This window comes from Dendrobates tinctorius, unplaced genomic scaffold (genome assembly GCF_039654945.1).
Source record: "Dendrobates tinctorius isolate UK_male_01 unplaced genomic scaffold, ASM3965494v1 ptg000074l, whole genome shotgun sequence".
Classification (NCBI taxonomy): domain Eukaryota; kingdom Metazoa; phylum Chordata; class Amphibia; order Anura; family Dendrobatidae; genus Dendrobates; species Dendrobates tinctorius.
Genome location: NW_027361742.1, coordinates 19046942 through 19074425, shown reverse-complemented (window position 1 = coordinate 19074425; position 27484 = coordinate 19046942). Strand labels below are relative to the sequence as shown.

Sequence of the window (27484 nt, the reverse complement as noted above, 5' to 3'; positions counted from 1 at the left end):
GAAGACAGCTGGAGCATTGCAGAGACCAAACGGCATGACTAAATACTCATAATGACCATCACGGGTATTGAAGGCCGTCTTCCATTCGTCGCCTGCGCGAATCCGGATCAAATTGTAGGCTCCCCGCAGGTCCAGCTTCGTGAAGATTCGAGCCCCTCTCAGCCGGTCAAAGAGTTCTGGGATAAGTGGAAGTGGGTATCGATTCTTAACTGTAATATTGTTCAGGCCCCGGTAGTCGATACATGGTCTAAGAGATCCGTCTTTCTTCCGAACAAAGAAGAAGCCTGCACCAGCTGGGGACGAGGACTTTCGGATGAACCCCTTCGCCAAGTTCTCCCGGATGTATTCAGTCATGGCCGAGGTCTCTGCTGGAGATAGGGGATACGTCCTCCCCCTGGGCGGAGTGGCTCCAGGAAGCAAGTTGATAGGGCAGTCATAGGCCCGATGCGGAGGCAGAGACTCCGCTTCTTTTTTACTGAAAACGTCGGCGTACGCGTAGTACGGTGCGGGGAGACCCGTGAGATTAGTCGGCGTAGGCAGGAGACGAGGATGGAGGACGGATTGCAAACAACGAGTGTGGCAGGATTGACCCCAGCGGAGGATCTCCCCTGAGCGCCAGTCGACAACTGGCTCATGCAGCCGAAGCCAGGGTAATCCGAGGAGGACAGCGTGAGACAATTTAGGCAGCACATAGAAGGCTATCTTTTCAAAATGAAGCGCTCCAATTTGTAAGTCCACTTCGGTCGTGATCCTGGTAACGAGCCCGGGAAGGGGTGTTCCATCGACGGAGGTGATAGCCCGTGGGTCTTTTAGGATAACCACCGGAATCTGAAGTTGGTCCACCTCTTGCTGCCGGATGAAATTGCCAGCCGCACCCGAGTCCACATACGCCTCCACAGATCTGCGCTCCCGTCCTGAAATAATTAAGGCTGAAAGGGTAAGAGGCAGAGAGGAATTATGATCACCTAGGGAGACCTCTCTTACCTGACCTAGGTGGAGGCGTTTCCCGGCCTCTCAGGACAAGTGCGGATGAAATGATTAGCCCCACCACAGTACAGGCAGAGCCCGTTAGTCATCCTCTCTCTGCGACGCTGCTCAGTCAACCTGACCCGATCAACCTGCATGGGCTCAGGGACGCTGCTAGTAGAGGGAGCAGCAGAGCATGGAATGGGCGCTTGATATAGCCTGAAGGGTCTGCGTTCTCTAACCGATTCCCGCGAGCGCTCCAAAAAACGGAGGTCTATGCGCGTAGCCAGGGCTATAAGGTCCTCCAGAGAGGTGGGGGTATCCCGACCGGCTAGCTCGTCTTTAATCTTGCTGGAAAGGCCTCTCCAGAAGGCACCCACAAGTGCCTCATTATTCCATCCGAGTTCAGACGACAACATCCGAAAACGGATGGCGTACTGCCCCACTGTAAGCGACCCTTGGCGGAGATTAAAGAGAACTTCTGTAGTAGAAGCCAAGCGGCCGGGTTCGTCAAACACCCTACAAAATGTTTCCAGGAAGTTCTGGATATTCGCTACGACGGGATCATCCCTCTCCCAAAGAGGGTTCACCCAGGACAGGGCTTCTCCCTCGAGGTGGGATACTATGAACGCCACCTTGGCGCGATCCGTGGGATATTGTTGGGGCAACAGCTCGAAGTGCAGTCTGCACTGGTTTAAAAAGCCCCGACAAAGTTTAGGATCTCCACCATATCTGGGAGGCTTACCCAGGCGGGGGGGCGGGGAGGAGACGGCGTCCCTGGGAGGGTTAGAGACGACCGCAGCGGACTGCAAGGCAAGCAGTCGGTCATCGATGGACGCCATATACGCCAAAACGTGGGACTGGGCATCGCGCTGCTGCGCGAGCTCCTGCTGCAGGCTGGCTAGGAGGGGAGCATGCCCGGGGTCAGAGGTCTGCATAGCGGACAAACGGGTGTCCATGGACTTCATAAAAGCCATGATTCGGGCCTGATTTTCACGCAGGAACAACAGTTCCTTCTGCGTGGCAGCCGTGGCACCGGCGGGGTCCATGGCCTGAGAGTACTGTGACGTTTATCGGAGAAGGACGTCCGAGAGTGGACCCTCTGGGTCGCGGATCTGGAGCCCCGGGGGTCGAGCGCTCCAGGTGAAGACCGACCCCTATACAGGGATCGTTTGGGGCAAGACCACCGAGGACAGAACCGCGACAGCCGGTACCAGGAAGGGGCGGCTCAAGGACAAGAGGCGCCCGTAGGCAGGAGTACTGGACTGAGAGGTAGAGGACCTAACAGGACTACTGGATGGGTAGACAGACAGGGAGCAGGTACTAGAGGGGAGAGGACCGGGAGGAAGCACACAAGGGGTACCAGAAGGGAGAACAGAGAGGTCATGCAGGGTGAACAAACACTGGGAACAAGGATGCAGAGCGAGGCTGGAAGCCAAGGGGAAGACAGACGGGAAACAGGCGGCACTATAGGAACCGGAAGGGGGCCAAAGCGCAGCGTGGCGAGAGCACAGCAACTCTCAGGCGTCCTCTCAATAGAGAGCGCGCCAGAAATACCCTAGGGTCCGGAAGCGGGCGGTACGTGCCGCCCCCGGCGCCACCCCCCGTAGGCGGAAGAGGGGACGCTGGTGCGCGCGCGCGCCCTAAGGAAGGAGCGCGGCGCCGTCACAGGAGGGGAGGCAGAGCGTGGGAGCGCGCCGCGGCGAGGACGCCGGTAGGAGGAGGTGGCGGCGGTCGCCGCTGGAGGAGGGGCGGGAGCGGGTGCAGCCGTGACCGCCGACATGACACCTTGCCTGCCTCAAGATGTACACTGCCCAGCCATGACTCAGTTTGTCGCTGAAAGTACTCGGCCAGCACCTCGGCGGTGTGTCTGTCACCCAAACACATCATCTGCAACACTGCCTGCTGACGCTTTCCACTAGCTGCTCGATAGGGGGACACCTCGTGTGCAACAGTGGCAGCTGCAGATGGAGTGCTCGTACGACTGCGCTCTGTGGACAAGCTTTCGCTTCTGGAGGAGGAGGAGGAGGGTCGAACGCCTACAGCCAACTGTTTCCTATACCGTGGGCTAGGCAGCACTGTCCCACCACCGCTGTCCCCTGTGGACCCTGCATCCACCACATTAACCCAGTGCGCAGTGATGGACACGTAACGGCCCTGGCCATGCCGACTGGACCATGCATCAGTTGTGAGGTGCACCTTTCCGCTCACTGACTGCTTGAGTGCATGGACAATGCGGTCTTTCACATGATGGTGGAGGGCTGGGATGGCTTTGCGAGAGAAGAAGTGGCGACTGGGTAGGTCATAGCGTGGTACTGCATAGGCCATGAGTTCGCGGAAAGCTGCGCTTTCCACCAACCGAAAGGGCATCATCTCAAACGAGATTAGTTTGGCAATGTGGGCGTTCAAACCCAGTGTATGCGGATGAGAGACTGAGTACTTTCTTGACCTACTCATAGTGTCTGGGAGGGTGAGCTGGACTTGAGAGCTGCATATGGTGGAAGTAGCGGTGGACAGGGCGGACTGAGAGAGGGTTGATGATGGTGATGGAGTTGGTGTTCTTTCTGATGGCCTAGAATCAGTCTTTCGTTCATATAACAGTGGGATTCCCTGACTGCTGTGGCCTTGCAACGACACCTCAACATTTGCTGCTGTGCAAACCGGTGGGCTTACAGTGGGGGAAACAATGTAGCGCTGCTGACTACCTTCGTTGTGATCAGTTGCACATGTGGCACTTTAGGTTTGGTGTTGTGTCCACGCTTGCAAGTCCATGCTGGTTAAATGTCTAAGCATGCAACTGGTATTCAAATTTTTCAGATTTTTCCCTCGGCTAAAGGTCTTTGCGCTCTTCTTACAGATAACCTTGGCCTGATCATGAGGATTTTGTTCAAAAAAGTGCCACACTGCACTCTTCCTACTTTGGCAGACATTTTGCGGCCTAGCACACTGTGATATTTTGACCCTCTGGACAAGCTGTCCAGCAACTCTTTTGATGTTTGGAACCTGTCTTTGGAGTGCTCCGGGCCTGCCAGATAACAGCTGTTGCGATGTCGATGTCTGCTGTGGATGCTCCTCATCTGAGCTATTGGAAGCAGCACCCTCTTCCCCCAATGGATGCCAATCTGGGTCAAAAACTGGGTCATCCATCACCTCCTCTTCTATGTCATGTGCACCTTCCTCTGTGTCACCGTGTATGGTGGTATAGTGTGCGGGAAGGGGCACCTGAGTCTCATCAGGGTCAGAATCTGGCTCTGTACACTGCGAGGACAATGTAGTGCTCTGAGTGAATGTACCAGCAGAATCATCCATCAGCGGCTGTACATCAGTGCACTCCATGTCAGATTCATCTTGGCCTGGGTAATTCACCATTTCACTTGATAATCCAGGCATGGTATGTGAAAACAGCTCCATGGAGTAATCAGTAGTATGGCCTGCGTCATCCTTCAATCTTGGTTGGGGTGAAGGACACAAGGAAAGGTGTGGTTCATGAACATGAGCCTCCAATGACGACTCAGTGCTTTTACTTTTTACAACTGAAGAAGAGGAGGCGATAGAGCTGGAGGCTGAGTCAGCAATGTAAGACAAAACTTTTTCCTGATGCTCTGGCTTTAAAAGCGGTTTGTCAACTCCTAGAAAACTAAGCCTTCGAGGCCTTATGTAGCCAGACGATGACGCAGGCTCAACACCTCCTGCATTCGGTCCTATTTTGCTCTTGCCACTACCATCAGATCCACCACCAACACCATCATTACCAGCTGCCAACCCCCGCCCAATTCCACGGCCTCTTCCACCAGCCTTCCTCATTTTTGGTAGAAATGTAGACAAAATCCAACAAACTATATAGTAATGTAAAACAAGGTACAAGGTGTCTATAGGACAGGGGAGATTTTGAATTTCTGCACACACTTGTGGACACTGGACACTTTTGGATTGTGTGAGGCCCAATGAATATCTGAGCACTATGTGACAGGCTCGATGGCACAGCTGTGACAAAAGTGACGAGAGGATAAGGGAGATTTTGAATTTCTGCAGACACTTGTGGACACTGGACCCTTTTGGATTGTGTGAGGCCCAATGAATATCTGAGCGCTATGTGACAGGCTCGATGGCACAGCTGTGACCAAAGTGACTAGAGGATAAGTGAGATTTTGAATTTCAGCAGACACTTGTGGACACTGGACACTTTTGGATTGTGTGAGGCCCAATGAATATCTGAGCGCTATGTGACAGGCTCGATGGCACAGCTGTGACCAAAGTGACGAGAGGATAAGGGAGATTTTGAATTTCTACAGACACTTGTGGACACTGGACACTTTTGGATTGTGTGAGGCCCAATGAATATCTGAGCGCTATGTGACAGGCTCGATGGCACAGCTGTGACCAAAGTGACTAGAGGATAAGGGAGATTTTGAATTTCTGCACACACTTGTGGACACTGGACACTTTTGGATTGTGTGAGGCCCAATGAATATCTGAGTGCTATGTGACAGGCTCGATGGCACAGCTGTGACCAAAGTGACTAGAGGATAAGTGAGATTTTTAATTTCAGCAGACACTTGTGGACACTGGACACTTTTGGATTGTGTGAGGCCCAATGAATATCTGAGTGCTATGTGACAGGCTCGATGGCACAGCTGTGACCAAAGTGACTAGAGTATAAGTGAGATTTTGAATTTCAGCAGACACTTGTGGACACTGGACACTTTTGGATTGTGTGAGGCCCAATGAATATCTGAGCGCTATGTGACAGGCTCGATGGCACAGCTGTGACCAAAGTGACGAGAGGATAAGGGAGATTTTGAATTTCTGCAGACACTTGTGGACACTGGACACTATTGGATTGTGTGAGGCCCAATGAATATCTGAGCGCTATGTGACAGGCTCGATGGCACAGCTGTGACCAAAGTGACTAGAGGATAAGGGAGATTTTGAATTTCTGCACACACTTGTGGACACTGGACACTTTTGGATTGTGTGAGGCCCAATGAATATCTGAGTGCTATGTGACAGGCTCGATGGCACAGCTGTGACCAAAGTGACTAGAGGATAAGTGAGATTTTTAATTTCAGCAGACACTTGTGGACACTGGACACTTTTGGATTGTGTGAGGCCCAATGAATATCTGAGTGCTATGTGACAGGCTTGATGGCACAGCTGTGACCAAAGTGACTAGAGGATAAGTGAGATTTTGAATTTCAGCAGACACTTGTGGACACTGGACACTTTTGGATTGTGTGAGGCCCAATGAATATCTGAGCGCTATGTGACAGGCTCGATGGCACAGCTGTGACCAAAGTGACTAGAGGATAAGGGAGATTTTGAATTTCTGCAGACACTTGTGGACACTGGACACTTTTGGATTATGTGAGGCCCACTGATATCTGAGCGCTATGTGACAGGCTCGATGGCACAGCTGTGACCAAAGTGACTAGAGGATAAGGGAGATTTTGAATTTCTGCAGACACTTGTGGACACTGGACACTTTTGGATTGTGTGAGGCCCAATGAATATCTGAGCGCTATGTGACAGGCTTGATGGCACAGCTGTGACCAAAGTGACTAGAGGATAAGTGAGATTTTGAATTTAAGCAGACACTTGTGGACACTGGACACTTTTGGATTGTGTGAGGCCCAATGAATATCTGAGCGCTATGTGACAGGCTCGATGGCACAGCTGTGACCAAAGTGACTAGAGGATAAGGGAGATTTTGAATTTCTGCACACACTTGTGGACACTGGACACTTTTGGATTGTGTGAGGCCCAATGAATATCTGAGTGCTATGTGACAGGCTCGATGGCACAGCTGTGACCAAAGTGACTAGAGGATAAGTGAGATTTTTAATTTCAGCAGACACTTGTGGACACTGGACACTTTTGGATTGTGTGAGGCCCAATGAATATCTGAGTGCTATGTGACAGGCTCGATGGCACAGCTGTGACCAAAGTGACTAGAGGATAAGTGAGATTTTGAATTTCAGCAGACACTTGTGGACACTGGACACTTTTGGATTGTGTGAGGCCCAATCAATATCTGAGCGCTATGTGACATGCTCGATGGCACAGCTGTGACCAAAGTGACTAGAGGATAAGGGAGATTTTGAATTTAAGCAGACACTTGTGGACACTGGACACTTTTGGATTGTGTGAGGCCCAATGAATATCTAAGCGCTATGTGACAGGCTCGATGGCACAGCTGTGACCAAAGTGACTAGAGGATAAGTGAGATTTTGAATTTCAGCAGACACTTGTGGACACTGGACACTTTTGGATTGTGTGAGGCCCAATGAATATCTGAGCGCTATGTGACAGGCTCGATGGCACAGCTGTGACCAAAGTGACTAGAGGATAAGGGAGATTTTGAATTTCTGCAGACACTTGTGGACACTGGACACTTTTGGATTGTGTGAGTCCCACTGATATCTGAGCGCTATGTGACAGGCTCGATGGCACAGCTGTGACCAAAGTGACTAGAGGATAAGGGAGATTTTGAATTTCTGCACACACTTGTGGACACTGGACACTTTTGGATTGTGTGAGGCCCAATGAATATCTGAGTGCTATGTGACAGGCTCGATGGCACAGCTGTGACCAAAGTGACTAGAGGATAAGTGAGATTTTGAATTTCAGCAGACACTTGTGGTCACTGGACACTTTTGGATTGTGTGAGGCCCAATGAATATCTGAGCGCTATGTGACAGGCTCGATGGCACAGCTGTGACCAAAGTGACTAGAGGATAAGTGAGATTTTGAATTTCAGCAGACACTTGTGGACACTGGACACTTTTGGATTGTGTGAGGCCCAATGAATATCTGAGCGCTATGTGACATGCTCGATGGCACAGCTGTGACCAAAGTGACTAGAGGATAAGGGAGATTTTGAATTTAAGCAGACACTTGTGGACACTGGACACTTTTGGATTGTGTGAGGACCAATGAATATCTGAGCGCTATGTGACAGGCTCGATGGCACAGCTGTGACCAAAGTGACTAGAGGATAAGTGAGATTTTGAATTTCAGCAGACACTTGTGGACACTGGACACTTTTGGATTATGTGAGGCCCACTGATATCTGAGCGCTATGTGACAGGCTCGATGGCACAGCTGTGACCAAAGTGACTAGAGGATAAGGGAGATTTTGAATTTCTGCAGACACTTGTGGACACTGGACACTTTTGGATTGTGTGAGGCCCAATGAATATCTGAGCGCTATGTGACAGGCTTGATGGCACAGCTGTGACCAAAGTGACTAGAGGATAAGTGAGATTTTGAATTTAAGCAGACACTTGTGGACACTGGACACTTTTGGATTGTGTGAGGCCCAATGAATATCTGAGCGCTATGTGACAGGCTCGATGGCACAGCTGTGACCAAAGTGACTAGAGGATAAGTGAGATTTTGAATTTCAGCAGACACTTGTGGACACTGGACACTTTTGGATTGTGTGAGGCCCAATGAATATCTGAGCGCTATGTGACAGGCTCGATGGCACAGCTGTGACCAAAGTGACTAGAGGATAAGGGAGATTTTGAATTTCTGCAGACACTTGTGGACACTGGACACTTTTGGATTGTGTGAGGCCCACTGATATCTGAGCGCTATGTGACAGGCTCGATGGCACAGCTGTGACCAAAGTGACGAGAGGATAAGGGAGATTTTGAATTTCTGCACACACTTGTGGACACTGGACACTTTTGGATTGTGTGAGGCCCAATGAATATCTGAGCGCTATGTGACAGGCTCGATGGCACAGCTGTGACCAAAGTGACTAGAGGATAAGTGAGATTTTGAATTTAAGCAGACACTTGTGGACACTGGACACTTTTGGATTGTGTGAGGCCCAATGAATATCTGAGCGCTATGTGACAGGCTCGATGGCACAGCTGTGACCAAAGTGACTAGAGGATTGTCATGTCGGACGCTGTTCACACCACAGCATCCGGCAGGCAGAGGTAGTTCCACCTCCAGCCACTATAGCCTCAGTGGCGCCGGCCTGATCTTCAGGCTCTCGGGGGTTAATCCTGCTGGAGACCAGGTTGGATGGTTAGTCACGCCCACGGTCTTTAAATAGTCATGCTGGCCTATGGGCGTCGCCGATTATAGCTTGTGTTTCATACCAAGTGGTTCCGGTCTGGAGTGGAGGTGTTCAAGAGAGAGAGATTCATATCTGGTGTCGTATGATCCGTCATTATCCTTTCTCCTTCCCATATTTGTGTTTAGCTGTGCCCTGTTCACATTACTGTTTATTCCTGTGTGTGTGCGGCGCAGTGCAGTTTAAGTTCTCCCTGTCTGTCATTATTTGTGTGGGAGCTTTGGTGGTGACTTCTCACTGGGTGGAGGGTGGAGGGTTAAGTGCAGGGCTGAGCAGGAGATAAGGAAAGGTCGGAGGCTCAGGCATTTGCACCTTCAGCAAAAACCCTGGGTTGAGGGTCAGACAGGGTTTCCCCTAGTAAAGGGACACCACAGGGGCCCCGGGTATTTCAGCCTTAGTAGAACTAAGCCCCCGTGACATTATAATCGGCCCACATTTTTTCAGGAGTCCATGGATCCATTAGATTCCATAACCCGCCAGTTGGCGGCGCTGTCCATACAGGTCTCCGAGTTGAATGGGGCAGTTCAGCAGCAGGGCCTGGTAGTAGCAAAGGTGCAAACGGCATCTGCAGGTATCGGTGCAGAGCCGAAGTTTCCGCTGCCAGAACGATTTTCAGGCGATCACAGCAAATTTGTCGTATTTCGGGAGTCCTGCAAATTATACTTCCGCATGCGGCCAATATCCTCAGGTAATGAGGCCCAGCGAGTAGGGCTGGTGTTGTCATTACTGAGTGGTGACCCCCAAGCATGGGCATTTTCCTTACCACCTGACTCTGCTACATTTCATTCGGTCGATAATGTTTTTTCTGCCCTCGGGCTCATTTACGATGACCCTGACCGACTGGCTCTAGCGGAATCTAAAATCCGCGCCCTCCGCCAGGGGGAGCGCTTGGCAGAAGACTATTGTTCGGAATTTCGCCGCTGGGCTGTAGACACACAGTGGAATGACCCAGCACTGCGGAGCCAGTTTATTCATGGGGTATCAGGGAGGGTGAAACAAGCCCTCCTGATGTATGAGACTCCGGCATCATTGGAGTCTGCCATGAGTTTGGTGATACGTATTGATCGCCGTTTTCGTCAGGGGGCACAGGAGACGCTACCTCTGGGGGAAAACAGAGGTGCAGGTGTGGTTGAAGTAGATGAGTCCCCTGAACCTATGCAGATTGCTGGCGTGGCACAGGTTCAGCCTCGCGCTCCGGGAGTCCGGAAGTCCGGAGCATGTTTCTACTGTGGTAAAGGAGGTCATTATGTTAACGTTTGCCCGGTACTACCTAAGAGGGTCACACCGGCGGAAAACTGTTAAGCTCAGAGGGTATGGAGGAGACCCAACTGAGCGTATGCATATCCTCCATGATGGTATCTCAATGTATGCTCCCTGCCAAGGTTATTGTCGCCGGCAGAGAGCTACCTATATCAGTGTTTGTGAATAGCGGTTCCGCCACCAATCTCATAGATGAGGAGTTTGCACACACCGCCGGGTTTAAGATTGAAAAACTTCCTCACCCCATACAGGTGGTGACCATTAATGCTGTTCCCCTCCCTCAAGGGGAGATTACTGAGTTTGTGGCAGAGGTGAAACTCCACATTGGGGTCCTACATTCTGAGTCGGTTACATGTAGGGTCCTCCGTAATCTCCCAGCTCAAATGGTCCTGGGTTTTCCATGGCTGTCCAGGCACAACCCGGTAATTGATTGGAAAACTCAGGACATAGTACAATGGAGTGGTTTCTGCCAAGACAATTGCTTGGCCACATGTGTGTCCGCCATGACGCCCAGCCTGCCGGAGGCTTTGCAGGATTTCGCGGATGTTTTCTCTGAGAAGGGTTGCTCAGAACTGCCTCCACATAGAGCCTATGACTGTGATATTAGGTTAAAACCCTGGGCCAAATTACCTAAGGCCAGGATGTTTAATATTTCTGGTCCTGAGAGACAAGCTCTGAAAGACTACATCGCGGAGAGTCTGAGCAAAGGTCACATCCGGCCTTCGTCCTCGCCTGTAGCCGCAGGGTTTTTCTTCATTAAGAAGAAAGATGGGGGGTTACGCCCGTGTCTGGATTTCCGAGAGTTAAACCAGATTACTATCCGTGATCCCTACCCAATGCCGTTGATCCCGGATTTGTTCAACCAGGTAGCGGGGGCAAAATGGTTTTCCAAGCTGGACCTCAGGGGGGCGTATAACCTCATAAGGGTCCGTCAGGGGGATGAGTGGAAGACGGCGTTTAACACTCCTGAGGGTCATTTTGAGAGTCTGGTTATGCCATTTGGGTTGACCACCGCGCCTGCCGTTTTCCAACATTTTATTAATGATGTCTTTGCTCATGTCCTGGGGAGATTTGTGATTGTATACCTGGATGATATCCTCATTTATTCTAGCGATCGGGACACTCATTTGCAGCATGTTAGGCAGGTGTTACAGTTGCTCCGGGAGAACCAGCTCTATGCTAAGCTGGAAAAATGTTTATTTTTTGTCCAGGAGTTGCCCTTTTTGGGATATATTGTGTCCGCAGCTGGTTTTAAAATGGACACCGCTAAGGTGCAAGTGGTGTTGCAATGGGAGAGGCCGGAGAGTCTGAAAGCACTCCAGCGGTTCCTTGGGTTTGCGAATTATTATAGGAAATGTATAAAACACTTTTCGACTGTCGCCAAACCGCTCACGGACATGACAAAAAAGGGTGCCGATCTGGCGAACTGGCCTGAGGTGGCTATACGTGCATTTGAGCGTCTGAAGAATAGTTTTGCTTCAGCCCCCATTCTGGTGCAACCAGACGTGTCTAAACCTTTTGTGGTAGAGGTTGATGCGTCGGAGGTGGGAGTGGGGGCAGTACTGTCTCAAGGCTCGTCCTTGAGCGAGATGCATCCATGCGCCTACTTCTCCAAGAAGTTGTCGCCGGCCGAACGGAATTATGATATAGGCAACAGGGAGTTGTTGGCCATCAAACTGGCTTTTGAGGAATGGCGACACTTCTTGGAGGGGGCGGCTCACCAGGTCACAGTTATCACCGACCATAAGAATCTGCTCTACCTGGAGTCGGCCAAGCGTCTGTCTCCTAGGCAGGCTCGCTGGGCATTGTTTTTTACTCGTTTCAATTTTCTTGTGACGTACCGTCCCGGGGCTAAAAACACCAAGGCGGATGCTTTGTCTAGGTGTTTTCCGGGGGGAGAACCTCGGGAAGAGCCGGTACCCATCCTCCAGAAAGGGGTAGTGGTCTCGGCTCTCACGACTGAGGTAGAGGCGGAGATTGCCGAGGCCCAAGAGAAGGTACCACCAGGACTTCCCGCCAACAAATCATTTGTACCCCTGCATCTTCGGCCTAAGGTGTTGAAGGAACACCACGATTCGGTACTGGCTGGTCACCCAGGGGTGAAGGGCACCTTAGAGCTGGTATCGCGTCGTTTCTGGTGGCCCAAAATCCGGCAGGACGTGGTCTCGTACGTGGCAGCTTGCATCACGTGCGCTAGGGCTAAGTCACCCCGAACCCGTCCTGCTGGCACGCTACAGCCTCTGGGGGTATCCAATAGGCCATGGACAGAAATCTCCATGGATTTTATCACTGACTTGCCAGCCTCGGCAGGAAACACGGTCATCCTGGTGGTGGTTGACCGTTTTTCAAAGATGGCGCATTTTGTGGCGTTGTCCTCTTTGCCCAATGCTAAGACGTTGGCTCAGGTATTTGTGAAGGAGGTGGTCAGACTCCACGGAGTACCGTCTGACATAGTATCTGATAGGGGTACGCAATTTGTGGCGAGGTTTTGGAAAGCTTTTTGCTCAAGGTTGGGGATCAAGTTGTCACATTCATCGGCGTTTCATCCACAGTCTAATGGACAAACTGAGCGCATGAACCAAAATCTAGAACAGTATTTACGATGCTTTGTGTCCGACAACCAGGAGGAGTGGTCTACTTTCCTTCCTCTGGCCGAATTCGCATTAAATAATCACCGCCAAGAGTCATCAGGAGAGTCTCCATTCTTTTGTGTGTACGGTCAACATCCTCAGTTTTGTACCTTACGTCAGGGTGACTCCGGGGGTGTCCCGGAGGAGGATCAGCTAGGAGCCCAATTGTCATCAGTCTGGAGGCGGGTGAAACAGCGTTTGTTGAGCATGAGTGCCAGGTACAAACGGGTGGCTGACAGTAGACGCGTGCCAGGTCCGGACCTGTGTGTGGGTGAATGGGTGTGGTTAGCTACGAAGAACATAAAACTCAAAATCCCTTCTTTAAAACTGGGTCCAAGGTTTATTGGGCCTTTTAGGATTTCTGCCATCATTAACCCAGTAGCTTATCGGTTGGAACTTCCCGCGGTGTACAAGATACACAACGTGTTTCACAGGGCTTTATTGAAAAAGGTGGTAGGCTTGGTGGACACGACGCCGATGCCACCTCCAGTCATGGTGGATGGCGAGTTAGAGTTCGAGGTCGCCAAGGTAGTGGACTCTCGAGTAGTACGCCGTACTCTTCAGTATTTGGTGCACTGGCGGGGGTATGGTCCAGAGGAGAGGTCTTGGGTTCCAGCCTCAGACATACATGCGGATCGGCTGGTCAGTTCTTTTCACCGTCGTCATCCGGACAAGCCGGGTCCTATGAGTCTTGAGGGCCCTGGGGTCCCTCGTAGAAGACGGGGTACTGTCATGTCGGACGCTGTTCACACCACAGCATCCGGCAGGCAGAGGTAGTTCCACCTCCAGCCACTATAGCCTCAGTGGCGCCGGCCTGATCTTCAGGCTCTCGCGGGTTAATCCTGCTGGAGACCAGGTTGGATGGTTAGTCACGCCCACGGTCTTTAAATAGTCATGCTGGCCTATGGGCGTCGCCGATTATAGCTTGTGTTTCATACCAAGTGGTTCCGGTCTGGAGTGGAGGTGTTCAAGAGAGAGAGATTCATATCTGGTGTCGTATGATCCGTCGTTATCCTTTCTCCTTCCCATATTTGTGTTTAGTTGTGCCCTGTTCACATTACTGTTTATTCCTGTGTGTGTGCGGCGCAGTGCAGTTTAAGTTCTCCCTGTCTGTCATTATTTGTGTGGGAGCTTTGGTGGTGACTTCTCACTGGGTGGAGGGTGGAGGGTTAAGTGCAGGGCTGAGCAGGAGATAAGGAAAGGTCGGAGGCTCAGGCATTTGCACCTTCAGCAAAAACCCTGGGTTGAGGGTCAGACAGGGTTTCCCCTAGTAAAGGGACACCACAGGGGCCCCGGGTATTTCAGCCTTAGTAGAACTAAGCCCCCGTGACAAGGATAAGTGAGATTTTGAATTTAAGCAGACACTTGTGGACACTGGACACTTTTGGATTGTGTGAGGCCCAATGAATATCTGAGCGCTATGTGACAGGCTCGATGGCACAGCTGTGACCAAAGTGACTAGAGGATAAGGGAGATTTTGAATTTCTGCAGACACTTGTGGACACTGGACACTTTTGGATTGTGTGAGGCCCACTGATATCTGAGCGCTATGTGACAGGCTCGATGGCACAGCTGTGACCAAAGTGACTAGAGGATAAGGGAGATTTTGAATTTCTGCACACACTTGTGGACACTGGACACTTTTGGATTGTGTGAGGCCCAATGAATATCTGAGCGCTATGTGACAGGCTCGATGGCACAGCTGTGACCAAAGTGACTAGAGGATAAGGGAGATTTTGAATTTCTGCAGACACTTGTGGACACTGGAAACTTTTGGATTGTGTGAGGCCCAATGAATATCTGAGCGCTATGTGACAGGCTTGATGACACAGCTGTGACCAAAGTGATTAGAGGATAAGTGAGATTTTGAATTTAAGCAGACACTTGTGGACACTGGACACTTTTGGATTGTGTGAGGCCCAATGAATATCTGAGCGCTATGTGACAGGCTCGATGGCACAGCTGTGACCAAAGTGACTAGAGGATAAGTGAGATTTTGAATTTCAGCAGACACTTGTGGACACTGGACACTTTTGGATTGTGTGAGGCCCCATGAATATCTGAGCGCTATGTGACAGGCTCGATGGCACAGCTGTGACCAAAGTGACTAGAGGATAAGGGAGATTTTGAATTTCTGCAGACACTTGTGGACACTGGACACTTTTGGATTGTGTGAGGCCCACTGATATCTGAGCGCTATGTGACAGGCTCGATGGCACAGCTGTGACGAAAGTGACTAGAGGATAAGGGAGATTTTGAATTTCTGCACACACTTGTGGACACTGGACACTTTTGGATTGTGTGAGGCCCAATGAATATCTGAGCGCTATGTGACAGGCTCGATGGCACAGCTGTGACCAAAGTGACGAGAGGATAAGGGAGATTTTGAATTTCTGCAGACACTTGTGGACACTGGACACTTTTGGATTGTGTGAGGCCCAATGAATATCTGAGCGCTATGTGACAGGCTCGATGGCACAGCTGTGACCAAAGTGACTAGAGGATAAGGGAGATTTTGAATTTCTGCACACACTTGTGGACACTGGACACTTTTGGATTGTGTGAGGCCCAATGAATATCTGAGTGCTATGTGACAGGCTCGATGGCACAGCTGTGACCAAAGTGACTAGAGGATAAGTGAGATTTTTAATTTCAGCAGACACTTGTGGACACTGGACACTTTTGGATTGTGTGAGGCCCAATGAATATCTGAGCGCTATGTGACAGGCTCGATGGCACAGCTGTGACCAAAGTGACTAGAGGATAAGTGAGATTTTGAATTTCAGCAGACACTTGTGGACACTGGACACTTTTGGATTGTGTGAGGCCCCATGAATATCTGAGCGCTATGTGACAGGCTCGATGGCACAGCTGTGACCAAAGTGACTAGAGGATAAGTGAGATTTTGAATTTCAGCAGACACTTGTGGACACTGGACACTTTTGGATTGTGTGAGGCCCAATGAATATCTGAGCGCTATGTGACAGGCTCGATGGCACAGCTGTGACCAAAGTGACTAGAGGATAAGGGAGATTTTGAATTTCTGCAGATACTTGTGGACACTGGACACTTTTGGATTGTGTGAGGCCCCATGAATATCTGAGCGCTATGTGACAGGCTCGATGGCACAGCTGTGACCAAAGTGACTAGAGGATAAGTGAGATTTTGAATTTCAGCAGACACTTGTGCACACTGGACACTTTTGGATTGTGTGAGGCCCAATGAATATCTGAGCGCTATGTGACAGGCTCGATGGCACAGCTGTGACCAAAGTGACTAGAGGATAAGGGAGATTTTGAATTTCTGCAGACACTTGTGGACACTGGACACTTTTGGATTGTGTGAGGCCCACTGATATCTGAGCGCTATGTGACAGGCTCGATGGCACAGCTTTGACCAAAGTGACTAGAGGATAAGGGAGATTTTGAATTTCTGCACACACTTGTGGACACTGGACACTTTTGGATTGTGTGAGGCCCAATGAATATCTGAGCGCTATGTGACAGGCTCGATGGCACAGCTGTGACCAAAGTGACGAGAGGATAAGGGAGATTTTGAATTTCTGCAGACACTTGTGGACACTGGACACTTTTGGATTGTGTGAGGCCCAATGAATATCTGAGCGCTATGTGACAGGCTCAATGGCACAGCTGTGACCAAAGTGACTAGAGGATAAGGGAGATTTTGAATTTCTGCACACACTTGTGGACACTGGACACTTTTGGATTGTGTGAGGCCCAATGAATATCTGAGCGCTATGTGACAGGCTCGATGGCACAGCTGTGACCAAAGTGACTAGAGGATAAGTGAGATTTTGAATTTCAGCAGACACTTGTGGACACTGGACACTTTTGGATTGTGTGAGGCCCAATGAATATCTGAGCGCTATGTGACAGGCTTGATGGCACAGCTGTGACCAAAGTGACTAGAGGATAAGTGAGATTTTGAATTTCAGCAGACACTTGTGGACACTGGACACTTTTGGATTGTGTGAGGCCCAATGAATATCTGAGCGCTATGTGACAGGCTTGATGGCACAGCTGTGACCAAAGTGACTAGAGGATAAGGGAGATTTTGAATTTCTGCACACACTTGTGGACACTGGACACTTTTGGATTGTGTGAGGCCCACTGATATCTGAGCGCTATGTGACAGGCTCGATGGCACAGCTGTGACCAAAGTGACTAGAGGATAAGGGAGATTTTGAATTTCTGCACACACTTGTGGACACTGGACACTTTTGGATTGTGTGAGGCCCAATGAATATCTGAGCGCTATGTGACAGGCTCAATGGCACAGCTGTGACCAAAGTGATGAGAGGATAAGGGAGATTTTGAATTTCTGCAGACACTTGTGGACACTGGACACTTTTGGATTGTGTGAGGCCCAATGAATATCTGAGCGCTATGTGACAGGCTCGATGGCACAGCTGTGACCAAAGTGACTAGAGGATAAGGGAGATTTTGAATTTCTGCACACACTTGTGGACTCTGGACACTTTTGGATTGTGTGAGGCCCAATGAATATCTGAGCGCTATGTGACAGGCTCGATGGCACAGCTGTGACCAAAGTGACTAGAGGATAAGTGAGATTTTGAATTTCAGCAGACACTTGTGGACACTGGACACTTTTGGATTGTGTGAGGCCCAATGAATATCTGAGCGCTATGTGACAGGCTCGATGGCACAGCTGTGACCAAAGTGACTAGAGGATAAGGGAGATTTTGAATTTCTGCACACACTTGTGGACACTTTTGGATTGTGTGAGGCCCAATGAATATCTGAGCGCTATGTGACAGGCTCGATGGCACAGCTGTGACCAAAGTGACTAGAGGATAAGGGAGATTTTGAATTTCTGCACACACTTGTGGACACTGGACACTTTTGGATTGTGTGAGGCCCAATGAATATCTGAGCGCTATGTGACAGGCTCGATGGCACAGCTGTGACCAAAGTGACTAGAGGATAAGGGAGATTTTGAATTTCAGCAGACACTTGTGGACACTGGACACTTTTGGATTGTGTGAGGCCCAATGAATATCTGAGCGCTATGTGACAGGCTCGATGGCACAGCTGTGACCAAAGTGACTAGAGGATAAGGGAGATTTTGAATTTTTGCACACACTTGTGGACACTTTTGGATTGTGTGAGGCCCAATGAATATCTGAGCGCTATGTGACAGGCTCGATGGCACAGCTGTGACCAAAGTGACTAGAGGATAAGGGAGATTTTGAATTTCTGCACACACTTGTGGACACTGGACACTTTTGGATTGTGTGAGGCCCAATGAATATCTGAGCGCTATGTGACAGGCTCGATGGCACAGCTGTGACCAAAGTGACTAGAGGATAAGGGAGATTTTGAATTTCTGCACACACTTGTGGACACTGGACACTTTTGGATTGTGTGAGGCCCAATGAATATCTGAGCGCTATGTGACAGGCTCGATGGCACAGCTGTGACCAAAGTGACTAGAGGATAAGGGAGATTTTGAATTTCTGCACACACTTGTGGACACTGGACACTTTTGGATTGTGTGAGGCCCAATGAATATCTGAGCGCTATGTGACAGGCTCGATGGCACAGCTGTGACCAAAGTGACTAGAGGATAAGGGAGATTTTGAATTTCTGCACACACTTGTGGACACTTTTGGATTGTGTGAGGCCCAATGAATATCTGAGCGCTATGTGACAGGCTCGATGGCACAGCTGTGACCAAAGTGACTAGAGGATAAGGGAGATTTTGAATTTCTGCACACACTTGTGGACACTGGACACTTTTGGATTGTGTGAGGCCCACTGATATCTGAGCGCTATGTGACAGGCTCGATGGCACAGCTGTGACCAAAGTGACTAGAGGATAAGGGAGATTTTGAATTTCTGCACACACTTGTGGACACTGGACACTTTTGGATTGTGTGAGGCCCAATGAATATCACAGCGCTATGTCACAGGCAGAAATTGGCTAGTGTATCACAAACTACAAGGTGTATGTAGAATTGGGCAGAATAGGAATCTCCCTAGAGTGCAGGTCTGTAAGAACGGAACATGTCCTCGTTTTATTCTCACAGAGTGACACACTGATAGCTTCACTGTGGCTATGATAACAGCCGTTATACGGTACTGTGTGAGGAGCGTACACCGCTGTATGGTGTGAAAAAATGCACGCTCAGTACCTCAGCAGGACAAAAAATTGGGATTGCTTTTAAAAAAGCAGTTTGCGGAGCAGTGGGTAAACAGCAATGCAGGAATGTCAGGAAGCCTTAGAAGGCAGCCCAACAACCAACACCACTGATACACCACTATATAGCCTCCCCTTGCACTGCACACACAGTGACTGGTGTGTTGTACAGGCAAAATCGCTAGCAGCAGAAGCAGTTTTTGGTGTCTTCTTCCCTGCCTAATGCTCTCCCTACAAAATCATCAGCAGCAGCAGCTCTCCCTATTCTGAGATCAGCATGAGTAACATGGCGGTCGGCGTGCACGCCCTTTTATACCCCCTGTGACGCCCCCCAAAGCAAGCCAATCACTTGCATGCCCTTCTGAAAGATGGTGGTGACCCGTGCCTATGTCATCACGTTGCCCTCAGTGTCCGTGGATCCTGATTGGCTGAAAAAGAGCGCAAAACAAACTTATGAAACGCGACTTTGGCGCGTAAGTCGCCGACCTCGTGGCCGACCTCATCCTAGGGTCGGGTTTCGTTTCATGAAACCCGACTTTGCCAAAATTTTTCGACCCGTTTCGCTCAACTCTAGTGGTGAGGTGTATATAGGCAGGTATTTACTCACACAACGTGTTTTGGAGTGGATCTGGCTCTTTCATCAGGACTGAAGATGTACCCAATAAAGGAGCTAGATCTCCTCCTAAACACATTGAATAAATACTTGCATTCTACACCACTACTGACTCGTCCCCCTCTTCAACTCCTGACCCAGTTGCCCCCACCATAGACTTTTGCAATGACTCGTGCAGAGAAAACTGACCTCATGTTTTTACATAGAGCTTATAGGAATTAAGCGAGTCAGTTTTTAATCACATCATGTAGTAGACCTAATGGAAAACAGAAGAATTAACTTGATAGATGTAAATGGCTCAATTTCAGGGCTCAATCCGGTGACCTCTGGCTGTATAGTTGGTTTCCCTCTCTGTTGGACCACAGTCTGTGTTGTCTCTGTTGTCTCTGTCCAACTGCTGATAATGCTCTTGTCTTTCTTTTGCTTTGCTGTTTTGCTTCTGTGCAGTTGTTTTCACTTACTAGTTTGGTTTGCCCTATCACATCTTGGGAGGGGCTATTTATACCCTCCTGGCACATGCTGTGTTTGCTGGCTATATTCCAAGTTGGATGGATGTTTATCTATAGGGTCTGTGGGTTTCCACATATGAAGAAGGTATTTTGGGGTTCCTTTCTTTTTTTCCCCATCTTTCTTGTATGACAGTGTGAACACATCCTTAGCACTGTGTCTCACCCTCTGCCTGTGCGCACTACATCCTGTTGTTGTTGTTGTTTTGGGTTACACTCTGTGTGCAGCTGAGGATGCAGTTACGGACACTAAGAGTCAGTCGATTTTGAGTGGGGGCGCCATTGCATTATTTTAGGGTGTCAACCTTTGTGGTCAGGCAAGGACAAATCAGGATCAAGTTAGGGATTTGAGTAGTCTGTATTGGAACCTGTGGTGTGCAGGTTTAACATCTCCCCTGGTTTGTACATCACAGTGCGAGTTTTAGGGCTTAGTTATGCAACATGATGGCTCAGTGGTTTGCAGTGCAGAGGTCCTGGGTTCAAATACCACCAGGACAACATCTGCAAAGAGTTTGTAATAATAATAATACATTTTATTTCTATAGCGCCGACATATTCCGCAGCACTTTACATTTCAGAGGGGATTTGTACAGACAATAGACATTACAGCATAACAATAATCACATAGATTATAACAAATACCAAGAGGAATGAGGGCCCTGCTCGCAAGCTTAAAGTCTATGAGGAAGGAGGTAGACACGAAAGGTGGGTGGTAACAGTTGCTCTGATTGTATCACCAGCCATAATGTTAAGTGTGTATCAGTACAGACACAGAGGGCTAATGGATGCATAAAGCATGTGGGAACATGATGCGGGGAACCTGGTTATGGTAAAACTTTTGGCTGTGCCACACAGGGATAGATTAGGTTAATGTGTTGAGGCGATAGACCAGTCTGAATAAATGCGTTTTCAGGGCACGCTTAAGATTGTGGGGATTGGGGACTAATCGTATTGACCGGGGAAGTGCATTCCAAAGAATTGGTGCAGCACGTGTAAAGTCTTGGAGACGGGAGTGGGAGGTTCTGATTATTGAGGATGCTAACCTCAGGTCATCAGCAGAACGGAGGGCGCGGGTAGGGTGGTATACTGAAACAAGGGAGGAGATGTAGGGTGGTGCTGAGCCATGGAGGGCTTTGTGGGTGAGGGTAATAAGTTTATACTGAATTCTAGAGTGGATGGGTAGCCAGTAGTTTGTATGTTCTCCCAGTGTTTGCGTGGGTTTCCTCCCACATTCCAAAGACATACTGATAGGGATTCTAGATTGTGAGTCCCAATGGGGACAGTGCCAATAAAATTTTGCAAAGCACTGTGGAATTAATGGCGCTATATAAATGTGTAAAATAAATAAATAACATTATAGCTTCCCCATTTAGTATGTTCTAGGGCGTCCGTATGGAGCCGGCTTACACCTTGGATGCAAAACTACAAGTCTTGTCCTTGGAGATCGCAGAGATTAGGAACCAACAGCTGTATGCACGTTTAGCCACTTCTAGTGACCAAGGTCATCTGAAAACCATATTGGAACTTAAGTAAAAATTACCAGATTGGAGACAGAAGTTTTGTATTTTGTTCTGCTTCGTGTAAATGACACTTCCGTTTACGTTCGGTATCCTCTGAGTTCGAGAATCAACAATTAGGTATTATTTTGTCTTTACTCAGTGGAGATCCCCAGACATGGGCTTTCTCTTTGTCTAAGGATTCTCCGGAGATGACCACTGTAGAGGCATTTCTCTCGGCTCTCTTGACTCATTTATAATGACCCTGGCAAGGTCACTGTAGCTGAGTACAAGATCTGTAAATTGGTTCAGGGAGGTTGTAGAGCTGAGGTCACTGCTCTGAGTTCAAACAATCGGCTGTGGAGACCTCCACTTTCTGGAGTCAGTTCTGCCAGGGACTGTTGGATCAGATTAAGGACAGGATGATTTACAACACCTGTTCGCAGTCTATAGAGGAGCCTGTGACCCTTGCTGTTCCTTTAAACAGATGTCTGCGGGATAGAGAAACTTTAAAAGTTGTTTTACTGGCGTCTCCATCATTAGGTGAGACTGGTGAATCTATGCAAAATGGTGCTTGCAGGGATCCTAAACAGAGTACGGAACCAATGGCGGATCTTAATAGGGGCGGATGGGGCGGTTGCCCCGGGCCCAAGATTTTTTGGGGGCCCAGGGGCAGGGGCGGGCTCAGGCCCGGCGTCAGCACCCGGCGTACCCGGGCAAGTGCCGGGGCCCTGGCGTGACGGAAGGGCCCACACACGGTGACACACTGTCTGACTGCTGGGGAATGCGACCTTGAATCTGAATCAGTGGCGCCGGCAGGAGACGCGTGCCATTAGCCAATCGCAGTCCAGCAGCAGCCCAGGAGTGTCGTTTGATTGGTGGAGACCGTGGAGAGCTCCCCTGTCTCTTGTCACGTGTGCGATGCAGGGAGGAAGTGACGAGGCGGAGACAGGACGGGGCGGAAGGAGGAAGCAGGAGCTTGTGAAGCGTGCTGCGCGCCTCTCTCTGGACATGGAGGGACCGGGCGGTGACCGGACATCAGCGATGGGCGGCGCACTGTCGCACATCTCCTGACCTGAGTCCTGACACCTAGTGAGTGGCTGGCGCTGCGGCTCGCTGAGTGAGGCTCATCAGTCCTTGCTCCAACTCCAAGACAGTGAGTGGTGGTGCCGGCGGCTCCTGCTGCGGCAGCTACAGCTGGCAGTGGCACCCGGGCCCAGGGGCTGTATATGATGAAGGGGGGTGACTGGGGGCTGTATATGATGAAGGGGGGTGACTGGGGGCTGTATATGATGAAGGGGGGGGTGACTGGGGGCTGTATATGATGAAGGGGGGTGACTGGGGGCTGTATATGATGAAGGGGGGGTGACTGGGGGCTGTATATGATGAAGGGGGGTGACTGGGGGCTGTATATGATGAAGGGGGGTGACTGGGGGCTGTATATGATGAAGGGGGGGTGACTGGGGGCTGTATATGATGAAGGGGGGTGACTGGGGGCTGTATATGATGAAGGGGGGGTGACTGGGGGCTGTATATGATGAAGGGGGGTGACTGGGGGCTGTATATGATGAAAGGGGGTGAGTGGGGGCTTCACAGGATGAAGGGGGGATGAGTGGGGGCTTCACAGGATGAAGGGGGGATGAGTGGGGGCTTCACATGATGAAGGGGGTGAGTGGGGCTGCACATGATGAAGGGGGGTGAGTGGGGCTGCATATGATGAAGGGGGGTGAGTGGGGCTGCACATGATGAAGTGGGGGATAAGTGGGGCTGCACATGATGAATTGGGGGTAAGGGGAACTGCACATGATGAATTAAGGGGTAAGTGGGACTGAACATGATGAATTGGGGGTAAGAGGGACTGCACATGATGAATTGGGGGTAAGGGGGACTGCACATGATGAATTGGGGGTAAGGGGGACTGCACATGATGAATTGGGGGTAAGGGGGACTGCACATGATGAATTGGGGGTAAGGGGGACTGCACATGATGATGGGGGAGTGGGGCTGCACATGAAGTTGGGGGGAAGGGGACTGCACATGATAAAATGGAAGGGGGGATAAGGGGCTGCAAATGATGAAGCGGCACTGCAGATGAAGTGAGTGGGTGATAGGGGACTGCAATGGATGAAGTAAGGGGACTTCAAATTAAAGTGGGGACATTAAAGTGGATCCCCTATGGCCAGGATCACGTTGGGCGATTTTGTGCGTATTGGCCGTAGGCCTACAGCTTATGTGCAACGTCTTTTTAGGCCATGTCCACACGTGGTGGAATGGTGGCGGGTTTTCCGTATGGACCCGCAGCAAACCAAGTGCTGCGGTCCGAACAGCTGTCAATTCCCGCACGGGGACCGCAGCGCTCAGGTGGGAAGGGGGGTACAGGGGCCCAGGTTTTATGAACAGCCCCGGGCCCATAGTCCACTTAATCCGCCACTGTATGGAACAACGGAGCACCTTACTCATTTTTGTTTGTTTATATTGTGGTTGTGCTGGTCACGTTATGGTTCAATGTTTTAAGTACATTAATGAATTTCTAAAAGGAAAAAAAAATCCTTAACTGTGAAGTTGCAGGTTCCAAGAATTTGAATTCTCTCTGGCACATGCATCAGATTTTTTCTTACAGGTATCCCTGGAGACTAAAACTGTGGTTATAAGGTCTCCACGCTCGATCTTCCAATTAAGTTTCAGCAATTGATTATTCTCCTCTTTCAAAAAGCCATGTTACCTTAAAGGTCAAGCATGTGTGTATGAATGTTAGGGTACTATGCAGTGAATCCATTATGGTGTTTCCTTCTGTACCTACAGAATTAGTACTAGGCTTGCCTTGTTTAGTTAAGCACAATTTTACTATCAATTGGGAGACTCGGGAGCCTAAGTCTTGTGGCAACTCTTGTTTTTCTGGTTATTTATTGAAATCCTTGACTTTTGTCAAGTTTCATCTTCCAGAGTTCTGTTTTATATTCTATCAAATACTTATTTCATGCAATAAAATCCAAATTAATTATTTAATAATCATATAATGTGATTTTCTGGATTTTTTTCAAGATTCTGCCTCTCGCAGTTGAAGTGTACCTACAATAAAAATTACAGACCTCACCATTCTTTGTAGGTGGGAAAAATTGGCAGTGTATCAAATACTTATTTTTACCACTCTATGATTGCGCTATCGAATTCATATCAGGTGCTAACATATCTAAGTCTTGCTTGTTTACTCTCTCTCTTTGTCAGAGGGAGGCTTTCAAAGAATATATACAGAAAATTCTGGTCAAGGGTCATATATGTCCTTCCATCTCTCCATTCGCCATGGGGTTTTTCTTTGTTAAGAAAAAATCTGGAGTGTTGCGTTCATGCATGGACTTTAGAGAGGTTAATAAATTCACGTTTAAGTGTTGCAACCCATGTTACCCACGGCCATTGTGTCTCATAGCAGTGGGCCAGTGAAGCAAAGGAAGAATGTGGAGACTTATCGCCTGGGCCGATGCTTTTAGGGCAGGAATCGGTTGGACAGCTGAGATGAAGGAAGTTGGAGCTTCGACGAGATTGGAACAGACGGGCCGGATGCAACCAAACTTGATGACTAATGATTTCGAGTCTGAGGTGAAACAGGAAGAAGGAAGCGTCATCATGGCAAGGTCAGGAAGGAACTGGGGAGCGGTCTAGGACAGTTCGATCCAGTCGTATACTGCACAGAAGCGACAGCCAGAAAGGGAAAGATGAGGAAACAAGTATATGTCTTGATGTACAAGCTGTGGATGTAACATGTGAAATACTCAGTAAAGAAAGTGTTAAAGTTGTCTTGGACTGTGTCTCCATTGCTGGGGGTCGCCTGGAAGAGGGACCGTTATTGCCTGGGAAGTGCCCAGAGGAAGCTGATTCTTGAGATGCAGGTATGCAGAAGAGAAGAGTACACTTTTCTGTAGGGGAAGGACTGGATGTGGATATAGCAGTTATTCAGGTCACGACTACAGTCCTGTCCCTCCCTTACAGCTGCTGTGGTGATGGGGGCCTATAGCCCTTGTGGACGGTTCGGGCGTCCCTCGCCCTCTGCCTTAACCTAACACCTACCCTGGCTTACCACACAGTAGCCACTCCTGCTGTTAACCCCCCCATCTAGTGGCCAAAGTCACATGATTGAGAAGTATGAATCTATATTGTATTTATATTTCAGGCTCATGGGCAGAATTCCGCTGTCTTGTGATAGAGCATGTGGCACAGGCCACTGTCTGTTCATGCAGCCATATTGATGTGTATGTAGTCTAATATGACCAACATGGTCTCCATGTTACAAAGTAAAATAAAATTAACCAAATACAAATTGAAAATAGTCATTTGTATAAATTTCCTACAAATGATCTCTGTGTTCCTGTGGGAGATTTCTCAGCAGTTTATTCACTCACCTCTTTCCAAACATAGTAATGGCTGAGAAAGCATCCGATTTCACCCCTGGTCAGTGTTCTCCCAGAGTAGGGGTCTTGGTATCCTGGCAAGACATCTATATTCAGAGTCTTAATTTGACTTTCATTAAGGGCCCTATTAAGTAAATTATCACAGATAATTACATAAGAAAATGATTATATTCTTAGCCATTTCTATAATTACTGTACTATCGCTCACATACTATGGTAACGATACTGCTAACCTGAGACCTTATACAGTGTTTGTGGTTACAGCATTGATCAGCTACAGCTGCTGACCTACATCCACCCATACAGGAGTGTAATTCCAGGAATACAGGTGTCACTAAACGTTCCTGGCTCTGGCTTAATAATAGCGCCATTGATCGGCTTCATACAGCACGCAGGAATGCACTACATGCACGTGCCGCTTCCTGTTTTCTTACTCTGCCGCATCGCTGAGTGCTCATACCGGTGTGGATGGAGACACTTTGGCACACTTTTACAACTATGCATCAAATATGTCAAGTATGTGTAATGTTAGCATAGAATACAAAGAAGAGCTTGCATTTATTTTTGTAGTATTAAACTATTTACAGAAGTTTAGTCTACCTATTACACACCGCATTGCAGGGCCGGACTGGGAACAAAAAGCAGCCCTGGCACATAAAAAAATCATGAGCCCACATACAATGAATGTCCTCACCCAAATTGTAGAAAACTGGCAGATTGTGACAACTTTTGCTTTAATTGTTACTCCAAGCAACTAGAAACATGTAAATCTGCAGCAGCCATAGCGTGAATAGACAACAGTTCAATACAGACGGCCAGCAGACTATTATGACACTGCAGACTATGCTAAAAATACAGAACTGATCAGACAAAACACTTTGTATCCACATTATGGGGATTGTTCACTAGAAGACAACCCCTTTTGAGTGCTCCTAGTCTGATGACTCCTCCGCTCTGAGCGCTGTGTCCCCCAGTATACCCATGACATTGTTTATGGACATAAGCGCTGCAGACTATCAGAGGACATTGATGATCTGCAGCCTTCATAGTACAGTTTGATGATCAGGCTGCTCTTGTGCCATAAAAAATGTCATGACATCTGCGCTGGTCCTGAAGTAAGTACGTTTATATGTTAGTCGATACATTGAGGGCATAACCACTTTAAAGCGAACCAGTCACATAACAAAATGCTATTAATCCTACAGATATGGGGTTAATTTGAAATATTTAAATATATTCATCCCTGAGGCCTCCAGTTTTCAGTTATACAGGAGCAGCCGGAGTGGCTTCAGTCACCACTCAATAAATTGCCCCCAATCAATACATAGCCACCGGAACTGA

The 27484-nt window shown here is 49.0% G+C and overlaps 1 protein-coding gene across 3 annotated transcripts in view; it reads right to left on the bottom strand.

Annotated features, from left to right (window-relative positions):
• The window catches only part of COLGALT2 (collagen beta(1-O)galactosyltransferase 2), a 412958-nt gene that overhangs the window by 29253 nt on the left and 356221 nt on the right, over positions 1-27484 (bottom strand). For all 3 annotated transcript variants that reach the window (XM_073582911.1, XM_073582910.1, XM_073582912.1), the window contains one exon: positions 26135-26267. In XM_073582911.1, the coding sequence (XP_073439012.1) occupies positions 26135-26267 (133 nt within the window). The remainder of the gene's footprint in view (positions 1-26134; positions 26268-27484) is intronic.